General features: G+C 50.3%; 1 protein-coding gene across 4 annotated transcripts in view; it reads right to left on the reverse strand.

Annotated features, from left to right (window-relative positions):
• The window catches only part of NRP2 (neuropilin 2), a 115040-nt gene that overhangs the window by 56238 nt on the left and 41630 nt on the right, over nt 1-17172 (reverse strand). For all 4 annotated transcript variants that reach the window (XM_059168297.1, XM_059168298.1, XM_059168299.1 and 1 more), the window contains exons 5-8: nt 16525-16680; nt 14713-14882; nt 12677-12832; nt 83-227 (exon numbers count right to left, since the gene is read on the reverse strand). In XM_059168297.1, coding sequence (XP_059024280.1) covers nt 83-227; nt 12677-12832; nt 14713-14882; nt 16525-16680 — 627 coding nt within the window. The remainder of the gene's footprint in view (nt 1-82; nt 228-12676; nt 12833-14712; nt 14883-16524; nt 16681-17172) is intronic.

The following is a 17172-nucleotide window of genomic DNA, read 5'->3' on the forward strand; positions in this document are numbered from 1 at the left end:
GTGCAATCACGCTACTGGGCTGAAAGCGGGAGCCGAGCCCAGGACACAACCAGCTCCACAGCCTCAGGGGGGTCCCCCTCACCTGTGACCCGGCAGCCAAAGAGCTCCAGCCGCAGGGCAATGCCTGAGTGCCAGGTCTGGGGCCGGATCCTGACGAACCTGGTCAGGAGGGGCATGTGCAGCTTGTTAAGAACCACCTCGGATGCGTCGTTGTTGGCTTGGAATACCTGTAGGGTCAGATGGGAAACCACGGTCAAAATCCGTCTGTGGTGTGCCCGCTCACCTGGCCTTTGAAGGGGCTGCAAAAGTTCTGTTGAGCCTTATTTCCCTCAAGCTTCTGTTAATCAGTGTGTTTGTTGTTTGGGGTTTTATTAGAAGCACCATGGGGAAAAAAACAAACAAACGTAATTTCTCACATTGCTCTACTTGAAAACAATAACTGGTCTTCATAAAAACTTTTAGAGGAAAGGAAAACTTTGCTTCTGGGCTGAGAGCAAGCAGAAGAAGGCACCTTAAAAGATGGAGCAGAACGGTCATCTTTTAGGGCTGGTGGACCTCATTAGCTTGAATTTGATTCTGCCCCTCCCTCACAGTGCAGGCATATAGGCATATTTGCAGGGTATTTTTAAAGTGCTTCACGGTTGTTTTCTTAGTTACTTAGAGGTCTCCCTGCTCCACAAACAGAAGAGAGCATGGCGGAGGGTACCATCTACTCCTCGGGGCTCTATGTCAATCAACACTTTCTTGGTTCCCTCTGGTCTTTGTTGGAGGGTCAGGGTTGCAGACAGTCTCTCAGAATCCTGCCCTGGCTTCCTCTCATTGTGGTCCCACCCTGTAATGAAATCCATCCCTGTCCCCATCTGACCAGTGCCTCTCTTAGGGGAGAAAAGGCTTTTCGGAGTAGCTTCCAAGCCAACATGGTAGGAGCAAGTCCTAGTTTACCAGATGGCCCAAATCAATAACTGCCATATGGGCCTTATGCTTTTCTGTGCTCTCCATTAAAAAAAAAAAAGAAAGAAAGAAAGAAAAAAGTAGCCGGAGCAAGTATATGTGAGTTTCTGTTGGTTTTCTTGGCTAAGGGCAGAGGGAAGGACCCACTAACCAAGCAGCACTTCTAAATCATACATATCACAGCTCTAACGACCAAGAGACTGCAAGTCGACTCGGACCAGACACTATGATACCCGGAACAGGTCTGGTGTGTGGACATGGACAGGGCTGGGACCAGAGGACGGGGAAACCGGTCTGTTCCAGTACCCCTGAGATAGACGCCGTATAAACACAATTACAACCATAATGCCTTAAAAGTATTATTATTTCTGCTTTACTGATGAGAAAATAGAGGTTCAGAGATTTCTGTTTGGATCCAAAGCCCCTGCCGTGTTTTTGGGCTGTAGGATTATGGTTTCCTACGTTGGCTCTCAATTCCTGGAACAAATTTGCAACATTTATCCTGGTGGCTAGGAGTCTTGGAGTCCTTAAAGTCTCTGAGCCTGGGTTGAATGGAGGTAGGGTTGCTCTTCAGGGGTGTGTGTTTCTAATCCTGACTTTGAAAGCTCTGAATTACAGCAAGGAGCTGCATGGAAGCTTAGAGCTAATTAACAACGTGGGCCTTTCTTTCCCATGAACTGTAACTAGGAACTCTGCCATTTGGCAACCTTGAACCTTCCATATTTCCCACTTGCTGAGGTCAAAAGTTAGAGCCCTTAAAAGCACACGACTGATGGTGGGGGTGAAGGGTAAGAGACATCACACCTTCTGCAGCCAGATCAGGGGAAGTGGCTTGCTTCAGACAGACAGAGAAAAGGGGAGGAGGAAGCCGGTTTTCTCCGGCCCACCATATTCAGGTTCAACCCCTCGTTGCTGGCGCCTGCCCCGCTCGCTGCCCCCTGTCCCCACTAGGGAGCCTCCCATTCCACCCAAAAACCAAGTTTCTTCCTTTGCTGCCTTGCTAACTGCAGGGAACAAGACCCAGAACTGCCTGGCCACCCATCGCTCCCAGGTCTGATTTGCTCCTTCCTTGACAGTGACGGAGGACAAAGAGGGGCCAGAAGACAAAACAAGGGAAGAAAGACCAGGCGAGCAGGAGGAAAGAGGGTTAGAGTCAGACACCTGGGGGAAGGCTGGTGGAGAGACGGGGAGAGAGGGGCCCAAGACTCTGTGATCTTCATCTTGGAGAAGGACGGGCCAAGGGAGGATACAGGGCCCAGGGAGGCCCCGGTCTGGCCGTGCCCACTCCGTGGCTTCCCAGGAGCTTATAAAGAGCTCTGCAGCTCTAAGGAAAGGAATGAAGGCACCGAATCCAAGGGAAAGAGATTAATCAGTTCTCCGAGAATTCAGCACGAGGCAGAGGCTTTTGTTTTTTGTTTTGTTTTGGCAAGCAAGAAGCAAATGCAGCACTTTGGTTATTTTGGGAGGGTGCTGTGAGCTGTGGGGGGCCACGCAGGCGTGCTCCCTGAGGACGGTGAGGGAGACTGTGTGTGGCCTCCATCAGGAGATGCTAAGGAGTTCATCTGGGGAGGGGAGCCGGGTTTGGCATGTGGATACATAACTGGAGCGTTGAGTGGATTTGAACTTTAACACAGCTGCTAACCCACAGCGTACACACCACGCTGGCACCGTTAGAGACACAGCACGTCTTATGCGTTTTTAATATCTGATTTTATCTTATCTGACCCTTTCATTTCTCAGGCTTGGCAGGCAACGCTAAGAAACCTTTCCTTCCCCTGCCCCCTCCCCCCACCCCAGTAAGGAAACGACTATGTCTCTGCATGGCCTCTGGGAGGCTGGCACGTTTGGGAGTGTGGCTGCACCTGGGCAGGGGCGTGCACCCACGTGCGTGTGTACCTGCCCGGCACGGGGGCTGGTCTTCCCGCAGAGGCACGCACGTCGTCACAGCTTTGGGTGAGCCCCCCCCGGACCTCTGCGTATAGTGACACCCGTCAGAAAGGGAAGCGGGCACACGGCCCCTCTGCTTAGACCACCTACCCGGCTGCTCCCACGGCGTGTCATTCTGCCTCCTGTTGCGCTCACTCTGCTCCTACTCCCGCCCAAAACCACACGAATGCTCGTTCAACGTGGCCTCAGATCGCCCTTTGGATTTCTGAGCCTGCCTCCTCCTTGGTTTCTTGTGTGCCCTTGACTTTGCACTCAGATCTGCCCCTGCTCTCCGGACCCTTTGCGGAAGGAATATCAGCTTATTTAACTAAACTCTTTATACACTTCTCTGAGTGTGGCAGAGTCGGGGGGAAACCCCCCAAACACCACCAACGTGGTGCCAGGGGAGACAGGCTGTTGCTGCTGAGCTCATCAGTGTGGGCAAATGTCTCTACCTCCCCCAAGCCCCAGTCTCCTCCTCCATGAAATGAGTTGATTTGCCAGCTCCTTTCTGGCCCCCAGATTCTAAGGCTTTCTGCATAAGAGTTTCCAAGTAGAACTGTCCCAGCAGTGCCCATTCTGGAAGGGTATTTTAGTTGTTCAGTGTCCCTTAACACCTAAGTGCTTTGGTGGACGAGGGCTGTGGGTTTTAATACGCTTCAAAGAGTGCCCGGGACACACGGTGAGTGCCCGGGACACACGGTGAGTGCCCCACTCAGAGGGAGAGTACACCTTGTTGATGTTTTCGCTCAATAACAGCCCCAATTATTAAATAATGAAAAGTAATGAATAACAACACCTTAGTCTTTACATACTGACTTTCACCCAAAGATACCAAAGTGCAATTTAGGAAAATCCATTTTTAATGAAATATTAAGCAGTTTCTATTTCTCCTGACCCAATGGATTTACAAGGTCCCTATTTTTCTCCCTGCATCTTCCTATTTATAGCCGGGAAATGCTATCATATATTATACATCTTTATGACTTTCTCAATGCTTCTGTGGTTTCAGAATCACCCTTCATATGTTTTCTGATCAAATTCTCAGAGATGGATTCTTGGCTTCTGGTCTAGGCATTGCAAGGTAAGGGGTTGTATGCATGGGAAATGATGCCAGGAAATTGGTTTTATTCCCTATTCCCTGCCGACTCCCTGAATCACTATAGGCCAATCAATAATCCTTAGATACCTTGGTTTCTCCTTCAGGAAAATGAAGTTGATAGGAGGTTTGCCGATAGACGCTAAGGTCTACCAGCCCTCCCTGCTGGCTTCAATGCCTGCACAGCCCGCAGGACCAATGTTAGAGTTGAAGCTATGTCATACCTAACACATGGGTCTCTCTGTTCGATGGGGAGGGTTCAAGGTCTGAAAGCCACTGACTCCCAAGTCCCACCTTGGGGCTCAAAATTTTCAGGCCGTGACTTGACAGGAAGGTGTCCGTGATGCTAAGAAAATTCAGTGGATCGTCAGTGTATGGGACGCCCCTGATAAGCATATACCAAACGTGATGTCACAGATGGTAGGCACGTTTGTTAATTTTTAAAAGCAAAATGCTGATATGGTTGCTTTATCACCCAAAAGAAAACCAGAAGTGTGTTAAGGTGTCTCTAGCCTTCTTAAGAGGTAAGGAGCGCCTTGGTAGATGTAATTATTAGATTGTGTGTGTGTGTGTGTGTGTGTGTGTGTGTGTGTGTGTATGTGTGTGTGTGTTTATGTTGAACACATAGATTTCTTCAAATGCATCTCTGCAAACCAAGTTTAAGAAGCAGTTCAGGGCACAAAGTGGTTTGGATAATCCATTTGGTGCCTTGCTGAATTCTGAACATAATCCAACACTTTCCAATTGATTCTTGAGACCTTTGGTTTATTTTCAGAAAGACAGAATCTGAAACCAGCAGCACTTCAAAGATTTTCTGATTTGCACCTCTGGAGGGGAGGGGACATCTGCCAATTAACTTGGCGGCTATCCAACATCCCAGTGTGGTGACTATCTATATACCCCACCCAGGAAAAGGAAAAAAAAAATCAACATGTTTTGACCATGCCTACGAACTTCTCAGCCACCGGCTCAGATCGAATAGGAAACATCCAGCCAGAAGCATCCCTGATGGTTCTGAGGTCATCTTTTCTCTATTTTCCCACCCCATTTCTTGTCACATCGACCTACCTGTCCCTGCCGCCCTGCCCTTAACTCTTCTTATAAGAATATGCAGTGACTTTAGCACTGAGGGTTGGCCTGCCTTCCTCAGAGGCCTCTGGGCAAAGGGGCTCATTGCCAGGCCCAAGTCCCTCTCCTGTACCCCGGTAATCTCCGCCATCAGCATCCAGGTGTCCAAGATAGTGTGGACGCTCCACGGCCATCACAGTCTTTGAGCTCCTGGACGCGGAGCTACAGCGTGGGCTCATGGTGGGAGCTGCTGGAACCTTTCGGCACCAGGCAGGTCCTTCAACCAACAGATGTAAGCACTCATTACATGCACCACCTCCCGTCTGAGGAGGGTTTCAGCATGCAGTCCGCGCACACCAGTCTCTTCATTACCTATGGTGTGACCTACTGTTTATTCCTATTTTGCTGTAAATATCTGAACATGGCCAGCTCCAGGGACTGCAAAGAAAGCAGGAAATTTTTCAAAGACGATATAGCGCTGGAGCCCTGAGGTAGAAATTGTGCAGGAGATGGTCTTTTTCCTTTTTTTTTTTTTTTAAATAAATATTTCTCTCCACTAATAAATGTTTCATCGCATCCAAAGTTCTCCTTTTCAATCTACTTGGCACAGACGCTCAAGGAGGAGGAGAATAAAGCAGGCGGAAAAGAGAGGAGGCAGGAACGGAGGGCAGAAACTGGGGAAACCAGTGGCATGTTTTAAAAATGTCTCTCACTAACAATTGACCTGACTCATCCTAACTGCAGAACCAAATGCCTGTCCTCTCTCCCCCACCCTTGCATGTCCTCTGAAACCAGCCGCTGGGTCCACACCTAAACAAAAATTGTTCATCAATGGTTGCCATCCTGTTTAATTAATCTGTTGCACCCAACAGGCAAGGGGCGCCGGGGAGGGGTGCTGTGGCACACGGGGAAAACGATGTGAAGGTAATGGCTATTTTTGGTTTCTTTTTTGTAAATCACGGCCCTGACATTTCTCCCTTAAAACTCCTCCTTAAAGACCATAAAAAAAATTTTTTTTTAAGCTGCTTTCATACTAGTGGATGTGGGAACTTAGCCAGAAACCGAGTCAGAAGGGATGTGTCTCATATATAGATGTGTGTACATATACATGTGTGAGAGAGAGGGGCGGGGAGAATTTAAGGGAGGGGGAGGATGGGGGAGGGCGGGGAAGGTTCCCTAAGCACCACAGGCTCACTTATGACCATGATACCCTCCTGTCTCCTGTTCCTTTACTGAGGGCTGTTTTTGTCATCAACCGGTTCTGCTGATGAGGGAGGAGGAGACTGAGGAGTAGGAGCGGGTCAAGGGGGTGGGGGGCCCGGTTTCTTCCTGGCGGTGGGGGGTGGAGATGGGCGGGATGTGCGCATCCCATCTGTGTGTGCCTTGTGGGTCCCGTTAGATGTACCGCAGGATTATGTCACCCCCATCGAGACGTAAAGCCCTGGAACACAGCATACTAACAGGATTAGGGTTTCGGGACTGGAGACAGGAAAGCACCCGGGAGGAGAGCAGAGGCGGGGAGGAGAGGGAAGCGCAGGGATCCAGGGCTGGAGGAGAGAGGGGTCGTCAGAGTCATGGAAGCGAATGGCCAGTGTCCTTTTCTATCTAAGGGGGTAGGAGTGGGATGTTCTCTCCGGGTCGGCAGAGTTCTCCATACTGAAAACCTCTTGTGACATCATCACATTCTTTTGAGAAGGCACTTTTAACTTGAAAGTGGGCAGAAGGGGACAGGGAGTAAGGTTCCTGAGCCCATCTGCCAGCAGCATTCCTCTCCTGGTGCAATCTCAGCCAATCACGGGGCAGGGAAAGGGCGGTATTTCCACCAGGTGAGGTGTTCACACCACTGCTCCTCGAGGGACGCTGGAGTGAGGCAAAGAGGGTGTTTCCAGCCCAAGCAGGTTCACTGTGCCCTTCGACACCCCTGCTCGCTTGCTCTGCCCTACTGGCCGCAGTGCACAGTTGTGAGATGGAAAGCCCTGGGAATTCGGCATCAAGGCCATAAACGCCATGGAGGCTGGCCTCAGCTCCCAGAGACAATTCAGCACCCATGGGAGTTGGGTGAAGCCAGCCACGGGAGCCTGATAGAGAAAAGGTTCCAAGCTTATGTATAATGACATTTTCCCTTGGGCCTCCTAAGTGGAGAGGCTAAAGGTCTGAGCTCATCCCACGGCAAATGGATAAGGGACAAACTTAATTACCTAGGGCCCTGGATTCTTCTGTTATGACTGAGGGGGCAGAAAAATGGGGGGATATGAATTTCAAAAGGGCATCAGTCCTTTTTGGAATACATAGAACCCTGCTTTGACGATGCGATCAGATGCATGACTTCTGAAGTCTGATGCCCATTCCCAGCTGATGGCTTGAGTCCCTGTCAGAATCTTATTACACTTAACAAAATTGCAATGAAAAGGGTAAGGGGAAGCCAGTCATCCAGCAGGAGGTAAAAAATAAAAATAAAAATAAAAATAAAAATAAAAATAAATATAAATATAAATCTCTTTTAGAAAATTCCAAGTTATTAATTGGAGGAATAATTGCATCCCTAACAGAAGCATGAAACCGAGAAGGGTAATGTTTATCTGAGCAGCTCAAGTGCAGGGCCCATCAGATGCAGGGAGAGGTCTGGAGGACTTATCAGGTCCCTTCCAGACCTATGATTTTAAAAGAGGCAGATAAATATCCCATGGGGCCTTGTTACTTTTTAAATTGATAACTTGCTCTGCTCGAGAAGAGCTTTGTGGGTCTAATACATTAATTATATCTGCAGAGAGCCTTCCATCTACAGATCCCAAGGTACCCTGCCAACCCAAGCTACGGCACCATTCCGTTCGGGCAGGCGGAAACACTGAGGCCTGGGGCTATTAGGAGAAATTTCCAGGGTCACACGATGCATCATCTAAGATCTGAAAATAGATGCCACATGGTTCTGTTAGCCGACTGACTTGGGGGTTTGGTTTTCTGACGCCACTCTCTCTCTTCCTAAGTCTCTGATAATTTCGCAGAGGGTCTTAGAATCTCTGATGGTTTTCAAAGTGATTTGTTTTAATTTAGAAAATAAATACAGGACAGAGAATATTTTGAAGTTGGATGTGGATGTACTGTGAAGGGATGTGGCCAAATCAAACACAAAGCAACTTCTCTCAGCTCCGCGTCCTCGGGATTCTAGGACATCGCCCAGACTCCGGACCGATCAGCCGAGCACGCTGAGCCACATTCCCCGAGTGCTGCTTGCTTTCGGATCTCCACAACGATAGAGGCTCTCCAAGGGAATGTACACCTGTAGACCCCTACACTGAACATTTAGGAAGCCAGTTTCCCTCTGGGTCAAGATAACAACAAGGCCTGGGTCAGATTGGGGAGCATCTTCCTAGAGATCAAAGCCCTGTGACTGGGAGCCTTTCATGGGGACTCCACAGTTCCCCATGTCCCTGGGGCAAATTACTCTGTCTCTAAGAGCTTCAACTCCAGTCTTTTTTTTTTTTTTTTTTTAAGATTTTATTTATTTATTTGACAGTCAGAGATCATAAGTAGGCAGAGAGAGACAGAGGAGGAAGCTGGCTCCCTGCTGAGCAGAGAGCCTGTTATGGGGCTTGATCCCAGGATCCTGGGATCATGACCTGAGCCAAAAGCAGAGGCTTTTGAGCCACCCAGGCGTCCCCACAACCCCAGTCTTTGAAACTCTGTTCCATTCTGAAGCAGTGAGGTGGTACCTGGAGGTTCTCTGATCCCTTGGAAGCCATCAGTGCACAAACAGGGTGCGCTCACTTAGCACATTTCTGCCACTCATTACTGGGTAATTCTGAAAACTCTTGGACCTCATCCCTGTGCTCACCCTCCCATCCTCAATCTGGCCATCAAGATATATTTAGCACCCCCGCAGACTCTCTCTTTGAGCCCAAATTTTTTCCTAACACATCAGAACAGCCAGCAGCACTGTGACTAACAGCAAGGTAACCAGCACTATGTCAACAATGAGAGGCCGCTTTCACCAAATAAGGGAGAAATGAAGACAAGGCCTCTTGCCTCGACAGAGAAGGGCAATGGCCTCTGTCCCCGGTCCTGACCTTGTTCTTGGCCTCGTTCTGTCCGGTGCACACACAGAGAACGAGCCATTCAGAGGTGAGCAGGGTCCTGGCCAAGGCCTCCAGCCTCCAGCTACTCCCGTTTTTCTCTCTGCCCTTCCCAACCCTTGTGTGTACATAACTATGCCCATAATTACAGACACATACGTGAACCTTCTAATACTGTATTTACAACACTATGTCTATGTTTGGGGTGTTGTTAATGTAGCTGGTGAAATCAAAAGCAGTAGTTTTCTGCTTGTGGTTTCTAAAGAAATATATGGGAAGCCATTTGTATAATCTAGGGGAGCACATGGGCTGGATATGGGCTCCATCAGGCGGACGAGCTCTCTGCCTTGTGGTTACGACATAAATATGCATAAGGAGGGCCCACCCTATAGGAAAATCATAGGTTCCATATTTATGGCGTGTGTAATTGGATAAGGGTTTGGGGATGTGCTGTACATGTGGTCTGCGTAAATGGGCCGTGTTTTGCCAGGAGGATGCTTGCAATCTGCACCCGCCCATCCCCCCACCCCCGCTGTGATACTCAATGCCTTCTTCAGAGGTAACCTCACTGTGACCTGCTGGGTAGAGAGAGACAGACAAGGCTGCTCACAGGTTGGCGGGAAGCTGGAAAAGAGCTCCTTAGTCTTCTTTACTTTCTGGTCACAAGTAGGAAGCTGTTCCCCCCACCCCCCGACCTTGGCCCAGGCTTTGCCGCAGCCCAGCCTGGGTCCACATTGTAAATCGTGTATTGCAAGGAAATAGCATAGCCGTTCCCCACCACCATCAGCACTCATTAATCTTGTTTTTCTCCGATTTCCCCAATTCCCTGGTCTTTGGTACATAGCACTGGTGTTGACAGTGACCAGGGAATTGAAATCAAGTTCCTGCATCTCTGCCCCAAACATTACCATCCCCTCCTCACACCCTGCGCCTGCAAACCCTCCCCCTGCAAACCTTCCCCCTGCATGGTGGAACGGAGCCCGCTGCCGCCTCTACCTCCACTCTGCTTTGCTCACAGGTCCTGCTGTCGGAATTGTGCTTTCTAACCCACCACCTAGCACCAGTTAGCTTGGCACGGTGCCCACCAGCCAGTGGCTACAAAGAGAAGCTCAGTGGTAGCGGCCAGCATAGATGGCACAGACGAAGCCACTCCCCTCCCCGGCCCCCAGCTCCCCTCCTCAGCCGCCTCCCCTTCATGGCATCAAATCAAACTGCAGCAGACTTGACAAATCTATTTGGCACGGTTCACTCAACTATTTCAACCCGAACAGACCGGAGAGCTGCGCTGACGCTCCACGAACGGCGCGGTGCGGGATCTGCACATCAGATACAGACATCTGGGAGAGCGATCTGCTAATGAAGGAGCCGCAGAGATCACCGCTGCAGGGGCGGAGGGGCGGGTCTCCCTCATGGCCCACGCACCTGCAGTGGGGCAGGGGAGCGAGGGGAGGGGGCAACGCCTAACTGGCAGGCTTTCGGTTCTCCTGCCTCCTTCTAGGTAGCCAGAGAATGAATATCTAATGGGGGACAGAAAAGGGTTTTTCCTCGGCCTCAGTGTTTTTTTCACGTGGGCAGGACTGATCACTAAAAAGCCAAACAACCATAAAACAAAAACGGAATTACCCCTTGGCACCTGGGGAGAGAAATCTAGCTGAGGGTGAGAAGGGGAGGTGAGAGAGAGAAAGAATGATCTATCTAACATGAAAAAGTTGAGAATGATTCCAAAGGAGACCAGCAAGCTAAATCCAATTCTCAGGAATATCTTCTCCGCAGAACGAACACCAGGGATAGAGCCAGGGAAGACAGCATTCTGTCAAAATGTGCAGTGCTAAGGTATTTCCAAAAGCAGATTTCCTACAAATAGTGTTTTAAATAGCATCTCAGTCCATCTGCGTGCTTTTAAAATCAGCTTATGCTACAGTATCCCTCTGGCCAGCACTGCTTAGTCATTGAGCCTGGCCAGGGAGGCAGTCAGGTGAGCCGCCTCCTTCTCCCCCAGGACCCACCAACCCTCCTCAGCCCTGGCCCTCGCCTGCCTGGCAGACGTTCTTTCCAGCATCGTCTACCGGTTTCTTACAGAAAAGGGTGGGTGGGAAGAGAAGGCACGGGAAAGCGCCAGGGGGACGAGGGCCTGGTCCCTTGCCCCTAACAGCCAGTGCCACCTCAGCCTCGCCCTTGCCAAGTGGTATTTGCAACCGAAACACAAGAAGTCAACGAGAAGCCAGGCCTGGCCGACCACGTCAAGGTGTGGAGGGCTTTCACTTGCGAAATACCTCCCTTTTTCATCTGTGAAATGAAGAAACTGTGTGTGTGTGCGCACGTGGGCGAGAGAGGGAGATACCTGGTAATATCTAGAAGCCGTGATTTTCAGATGAATGGTGCCATGTTACTATGGCGATTTTAATAATAATAAAAAAAACCCCACTGCTTTAAAAACTCACACTTCCTGAGTGAATCAGTGTCGACACCACAGTTCTGCTTTTTCTCCGTCCAACGTTTCCAGTCGCGCCAGCGAGGGCAAGCCACCTGGGGACCGTGGCAGGAGCCGAGGAGGCTGTGTATGGAAAGGATCTCTGGCCTCTCTTGGTTTGGTCACACGCGTCCCACTTTGCTCCCTCCCGACACAACAGGCCAGGGGCCCGGCAGAACAGGAGCACGAAAGGGGAGGGTCCCTTTGCCTGTCCCTGCTTCCTTTTGCGGAAGGACGGGCACTGTCCTCGCAGAGCTAGGAGCCGGCATGTGACAGAGTTTGCCCCTGGCCCGGGCTAGACCACCAGCCGTTCCCGATGAGCGCCCCGCCATGTGCCGAGCGCCCCTGATAACCAGGGTTGGCGGCGCCGGCTGCAGGCCTGCTCGCCGCCAGGAAGCCGCCTGCCTTCGGGAAGCCGAGCGCCCCACATCCATTCGTGTGCACGACAAAAGCGCCACATCTCCCGCGCGGACACACCTCCGGGAGCCACGGACACTGAAGGCACCAGCCGGGAGAATTCAATGCGTCGCTGCCTAGCGTGCCTGCCAGTTCAGATCCCATCTCCGACAAACTGAATTTCTCCTCATTATTTATGGTCCTCTTTCTTCTTCGGGACATTGTGATTCCCTCTCTGGATTTGTGCCCTTTCATTTCTAGACCTCGGTAACTCCTGAAGCACAGTTTCATGTGGTTTTGTGATTGTTAACCCAGCATGGGGAAGGGACTCAGGCCATAAATGCTCAGTGAATCCTGCGTGGGAAGGCGCGGACGGGGGACACATTTTCTCCTTCATTTGCAGTCAGAGAGCACTGTGCGAGCTCATGCACACACACACACACTCTCTCTCTCGCTCTCTGCGGTGCGACACACCACAGCAGCCAGGCTGTTGGAGAAACAGTGTTTTCCAATCACTTTAGGATAAGAAAGAATATTTTCAGGGCCACCGCCTCCCGTGCCTCCGTCAATTACTTGAGTCTCACCAAGCAGGGCCTCCTCCCCCTGGGGGGTCACCTGGCAGCTCCTCGCGTCCCCAGCCTCCTGCATACCCCAGCATGTCTTTCAGTGCGGGCGGGGGAGAGGAAATGGGGTTACCTTGTGGTTTTTGCCGTGCCTGTAGACCATCCAGTCCTCGCCGTTCGTGCTGACTTCCAGCTTGTAGGATTTGACATAGTAGCCAGTCTGCGTCTCCCTGGAAATGGCGCCCTGCGTGGCAATGGCTGTGAGGATGGTCAGAAAGCGCAGGTCCACCTGAGGAAGAGGAGAGGAGGGATAAGGGACCCATGGCTCCCGACAGGAGGCATGGTCCTTCAAAGGACAAAACTGTCCTACTTAGCTTGCAACTCGTGCCTGTGTGATCTACCAGAATCAGAGGGATCGGTACGGGTCCGCAATTCCAGCCCGGAGGGTCAGACTCCACTTCTCTAGCCCAACATTGGATCCCTTTGAAATGGTAACTGGATGGTTTTTCTTTTTTTCCCTTTTTTTTTTTTTTTTTTTTTTTTTTGCAAATCTGAACCGACCCTATTCAGTTTACCTTAAAGGGATCCTCGAACATCTAGAACTGTGACCTCTTCTTACGGAACTACAGCCTTACCTGCATCGTAAAATCAGATGCTATTTAAAGGAACAATGGTTAAATCCGGTCCACTCCACCCCACTGCAGTCCGGTCCAATCCAACCCACTTATGACACTCTGGTTGCCACGTCTCAGCTTGGGGCTGCCTCGCCTCCGCCTCCGCCTCCCTCCCTCGGTCCCTCATTCCATTGTGTAGTCAGTCACTCAGGTCACCGAAGGGTCAAAGGGCATTCAGAGTCTGCCCAAGCAATTAGGCTTATGCACCAAGTCCTGACCTTTTGCTCAGTGAGGAAGATGGCCCACATTTTGAGGCACCTCTCTTCCCACAACACTTAACCCATTTGGAAATTGCTGGATGTCATTCCTTTGCAGGCCGCAGTGTTTCTTAATGACAACCCCCCTTGATCCTAACTGAGCCAGCACTCCCTGGTAAAATTTGATTCAGGAAGCATTTATTGGTACTTAATATGTGCTCAGCATAATAGTGAATTTAAAAGAGGTAGGCCGTGCTGTGTATGTGTACTATAAACAGCTGGAGGGCAACAAGGGAAAGCTTATGATTGAGGACCAAAAATAAGGATTGAAATCAATGGAACATTGATTATGTAGAGAACGTTCTGGAAGCTCTGCAGGATGAGAAGGGTTTTTGGAGAGGCAGAGAAGAGATAGTGACAAATGGCCTTAGGATTGCCCTGTTTGAACCTCTGCGGACTGCCTGGAAGTTTCTAAGGGGTACTTCTCCCTGTCCTGTTGTCTGCTCTACCACGTCCTTCGCAGAGCAGAGGCCACCGGGTCACATCAGAGCTAGGACCGCTTGTCAGTGGGTCACAAGGCTGTCTGGTGTGTGTCATAAAAGCAGTCATGGCTCTAGCATGGACCTAGCAGCCCACTGTTGCTGGGGGATGCGAACCAGACCGGTCTACGGTTTCAGGGTGGGGAGGATTCAACATACACTGCAAGGCTCACTCAGAAGGAAAGCGACCAATAGTTTGAGAAGACGGTGCAAAGCATCTGGGCAACCAGAGCCGCATTCCCGGTGGTGACATTTTCCCGTGTGTTCTTCTGATCGCTATGTGCAAAACCTTCCTGGCAGGGCTCCCTCTGAACAGCAAAGATCATGAGGAGCTGCCATGCTCAGCTGGCGACTCAACAAGTCTGCCCTCAGGAAAACGCCCTCCCCCGACCGAGTCTCTGATGCCTCCCTGTGCCAAGAATGAGGAAGATCTGGAACTGTTTATAGAATGTTCCTTGGATAGCTATTCGAAGAGGCAAACAGCGCCCAGGCCAAACAACTTCCCCAAAGCCCGGTAATCTTCACAAGGGTGGTGGCAGGGTCTGCCTTATCATCCTTTGATCCCAGCAGTTAGCACAGCGCCTGGCTGAGTCTCTCCGTGCCTGGAACATGCGTGTGTCTGGATGGACGAATGAAGGGAGCTCTCGAGGATGGGCTGTGTGTGTTTCCCTTGTGTCCCCCGTCCACGCCAGCCGAGCCACCTCCCGCGCCCACCAGTCCACCCACACTCGGCACACCGTGCGGTATCGGAGTACATACCTGGAGGTACTCCTTGCTGGAATCCAAGTTGGGGGTCCAGCCATTGTCCTCGCCATGGAGCCGGCTTTGCTGAGGCGTCCACCTTTCGTCCGAGTAGGTAGAGGAGGCACTGATCTGCTCATTAGCAATCCGGCCGGATTCCATTCCCAGAGGGACGTTGCACTGGAAGTCTGGGAAAGGGAGAGGGTCAAGGGTAGGATTACGTCTCTCAACCGCAAACTCCTGGGATCCCCCAAATTTTGCTCCCTTCTAGGGACAAGTCCTTGCAGGAACTCCCTCATCTTAAAGACCTAATTACACACCCGCCTTTTGAAAATAACTCTGCCAACTCAGGGAGCTTGACAACCCCTCTGGGCCTAAAAAGAAACTAAATTGGGCCTAAAAGAAGTCAGGCTGTGGGTAAATAAGAATCATCATACAAATTAAAAATACAGTCTCAAGTATAAGAACTGTTGGTGCTTCAGGCTACAGACGCTCGCAGACGCCAGATGCACCGTAACTGAAATACAGGTAAACGTGTGATAGACTCGTGGCAATCTGGGTGGGCTGATACATCGTGGGAAGCCTGCTTTCTTCACAAACACCCAGGAGGCCCTTCCGCTTCTCTCTTTCACTCAAATGTCTTGCATTCTGGCACAGAAGACCGGCATTGCAAAGCAGTGAATACCCAACTTCGGGACATTTCTCCAGGAGCACAGCCACGCCCCTCTTTTCCCCTATGCCTCCCACCTGGGCACATGGACCCAGAAGTCCAGACTCTGGCTCCGCGCCATTAGTGCAATGGCCGTCCTTCCCAGGGACACTGCAGACACTGGTCAGTATCTGCGTGTGCAGGTGTCCGATAAAGCCCAGCAATTTTTTCAGGTATCAAACCCATTCCCGAGTCACTCTGTGACGGTGCTGGCCATGGGCAGCTCTTGGTGCCATACTGTTTCCCTGTCCCTCAATCTTCATGAGCTCTTGGAAGAACGAAAGCAAAACCCAGAACAAAATCCATCGCCTTTCCAGTTGGCCGGGCTGCCGTGTCTGTGGGTATGCACAGGGTAAGCTTCTACAGCCGGGACAGGATTTGCCCAGCTCCAATCCTTAAAGTATGTCTTTAGGACTCAAGAGTTATCACTTGGGTTTCTAGGGGGCTAAAGGCAGCGCGTCTGAAGCACGTGTCCTAGAGGAGCTGATCTGAAGGTGGAGTTCAGAGTAGATGTGGAGGGAGGCAGGAGACTCAAGGTCTAGATGGGTATTTCAAGGACAGCTGGGGTCGGAGCTACACTCGAGGCTTTGCAACATACCTGGCACAAGGCAGAAGCTTGGAAGGTGTGTACAATGAAGCATGAAGCCAAAGTCCAAGCATGTATCAGTCTAGTGAAACAAACTCTACCCAGGGCCAGTGATGTTCAATGTAAAATACATAGATGAAGAAGGTTTACAAATTGCTCAGTTTTCTGACCATGGCCACGGAGGCTGACAGAGGGTAAAAAGCTCAAAAAATGTTAGCCCGGGAGGGGACCCTATGTAGATATCCTAACTCACCTCCCTTGCATTCACAGATGAGAAAACTGAAGTGGGAGATGGTCCCGTGACTTACGCTGGGAATAACTCATTCTTGGTACACATACCTACTTTCTAAAGAAATGAGTACCCGGCCGACATTTGTTCGACTCTTACAAATCTCTGTCTAGCAAGAGGAAAAAAACCTCCCCGTTCCCTGAATTCAGAGGCTGCTATCAATTCTGGAGAATTTCCCTCTCTTCACTGTACATCTCACAGCCCTGATGGAAGGAGAGGACAGAAGTTCTCAACCGGCCAACTCACTCTCTGGTGGGTCCTGGTGGATCAGGTAATAGCGTGCAGAGAAGCCATCCTTGGCCACCGCCATGTCCGTGTGGAAAGTCAGGGAGAGGATCCCTGTGGACGAGCGTAGTTCCGAGGGGGTTTTGGTCCCACAGTACTTGCCAATCAGAGGGCCAACTAGACAGGCAGGACAAAAACAGGTCAGTAGAAATGGAAATGTCAAACTCCATTTTCAATGGAGTCACCCTTGCCACAATTGAAGTCACTCCACAGAGCACTCTTTGGGTATAGAAGAATGACCAAAGATAGGTTCTAAGGACACTGTCTCAGATTTTTGCTGTACGTTAAAAAATACAGTTGACCTTTAAACAACATGGGTTTGAAGCGCAAGGACCTACTTAAACATGGATTTTTCTTTTTTGACAAATACAGTACTGTAAATGCGTTTTCTCTTCCTTATGACTTTCTTAATACCATTTTCTTCTCTTTAGGTTATTTTATTGTAAGAATACAATATATAATATATATAACATACGGAATATGTGTTCATGGACTATTTATGTTATTGGTCAGGCCTTCAGTCAATAGTAAGTTCTTAGCAGTTAAGTTTTGGAGAGTCAGAAGGCATGTGTGGATTTTTGGCTATATGGTCGACCGGCCCTCTGAATC

This window comes from Mustela lutreola, chromosome 3 (assembly GCF_030435805.1).
Source record: "Mustela lutreola isolate mMusLut2 chromosome 3, mMusLut2.pri, whole genome shotgun sequence".
NCBI lineage: Eukaryota > Metazoa > Chordata > Mammalia > Carnivora > Mustelidae > Mustela > Mustela lutreola.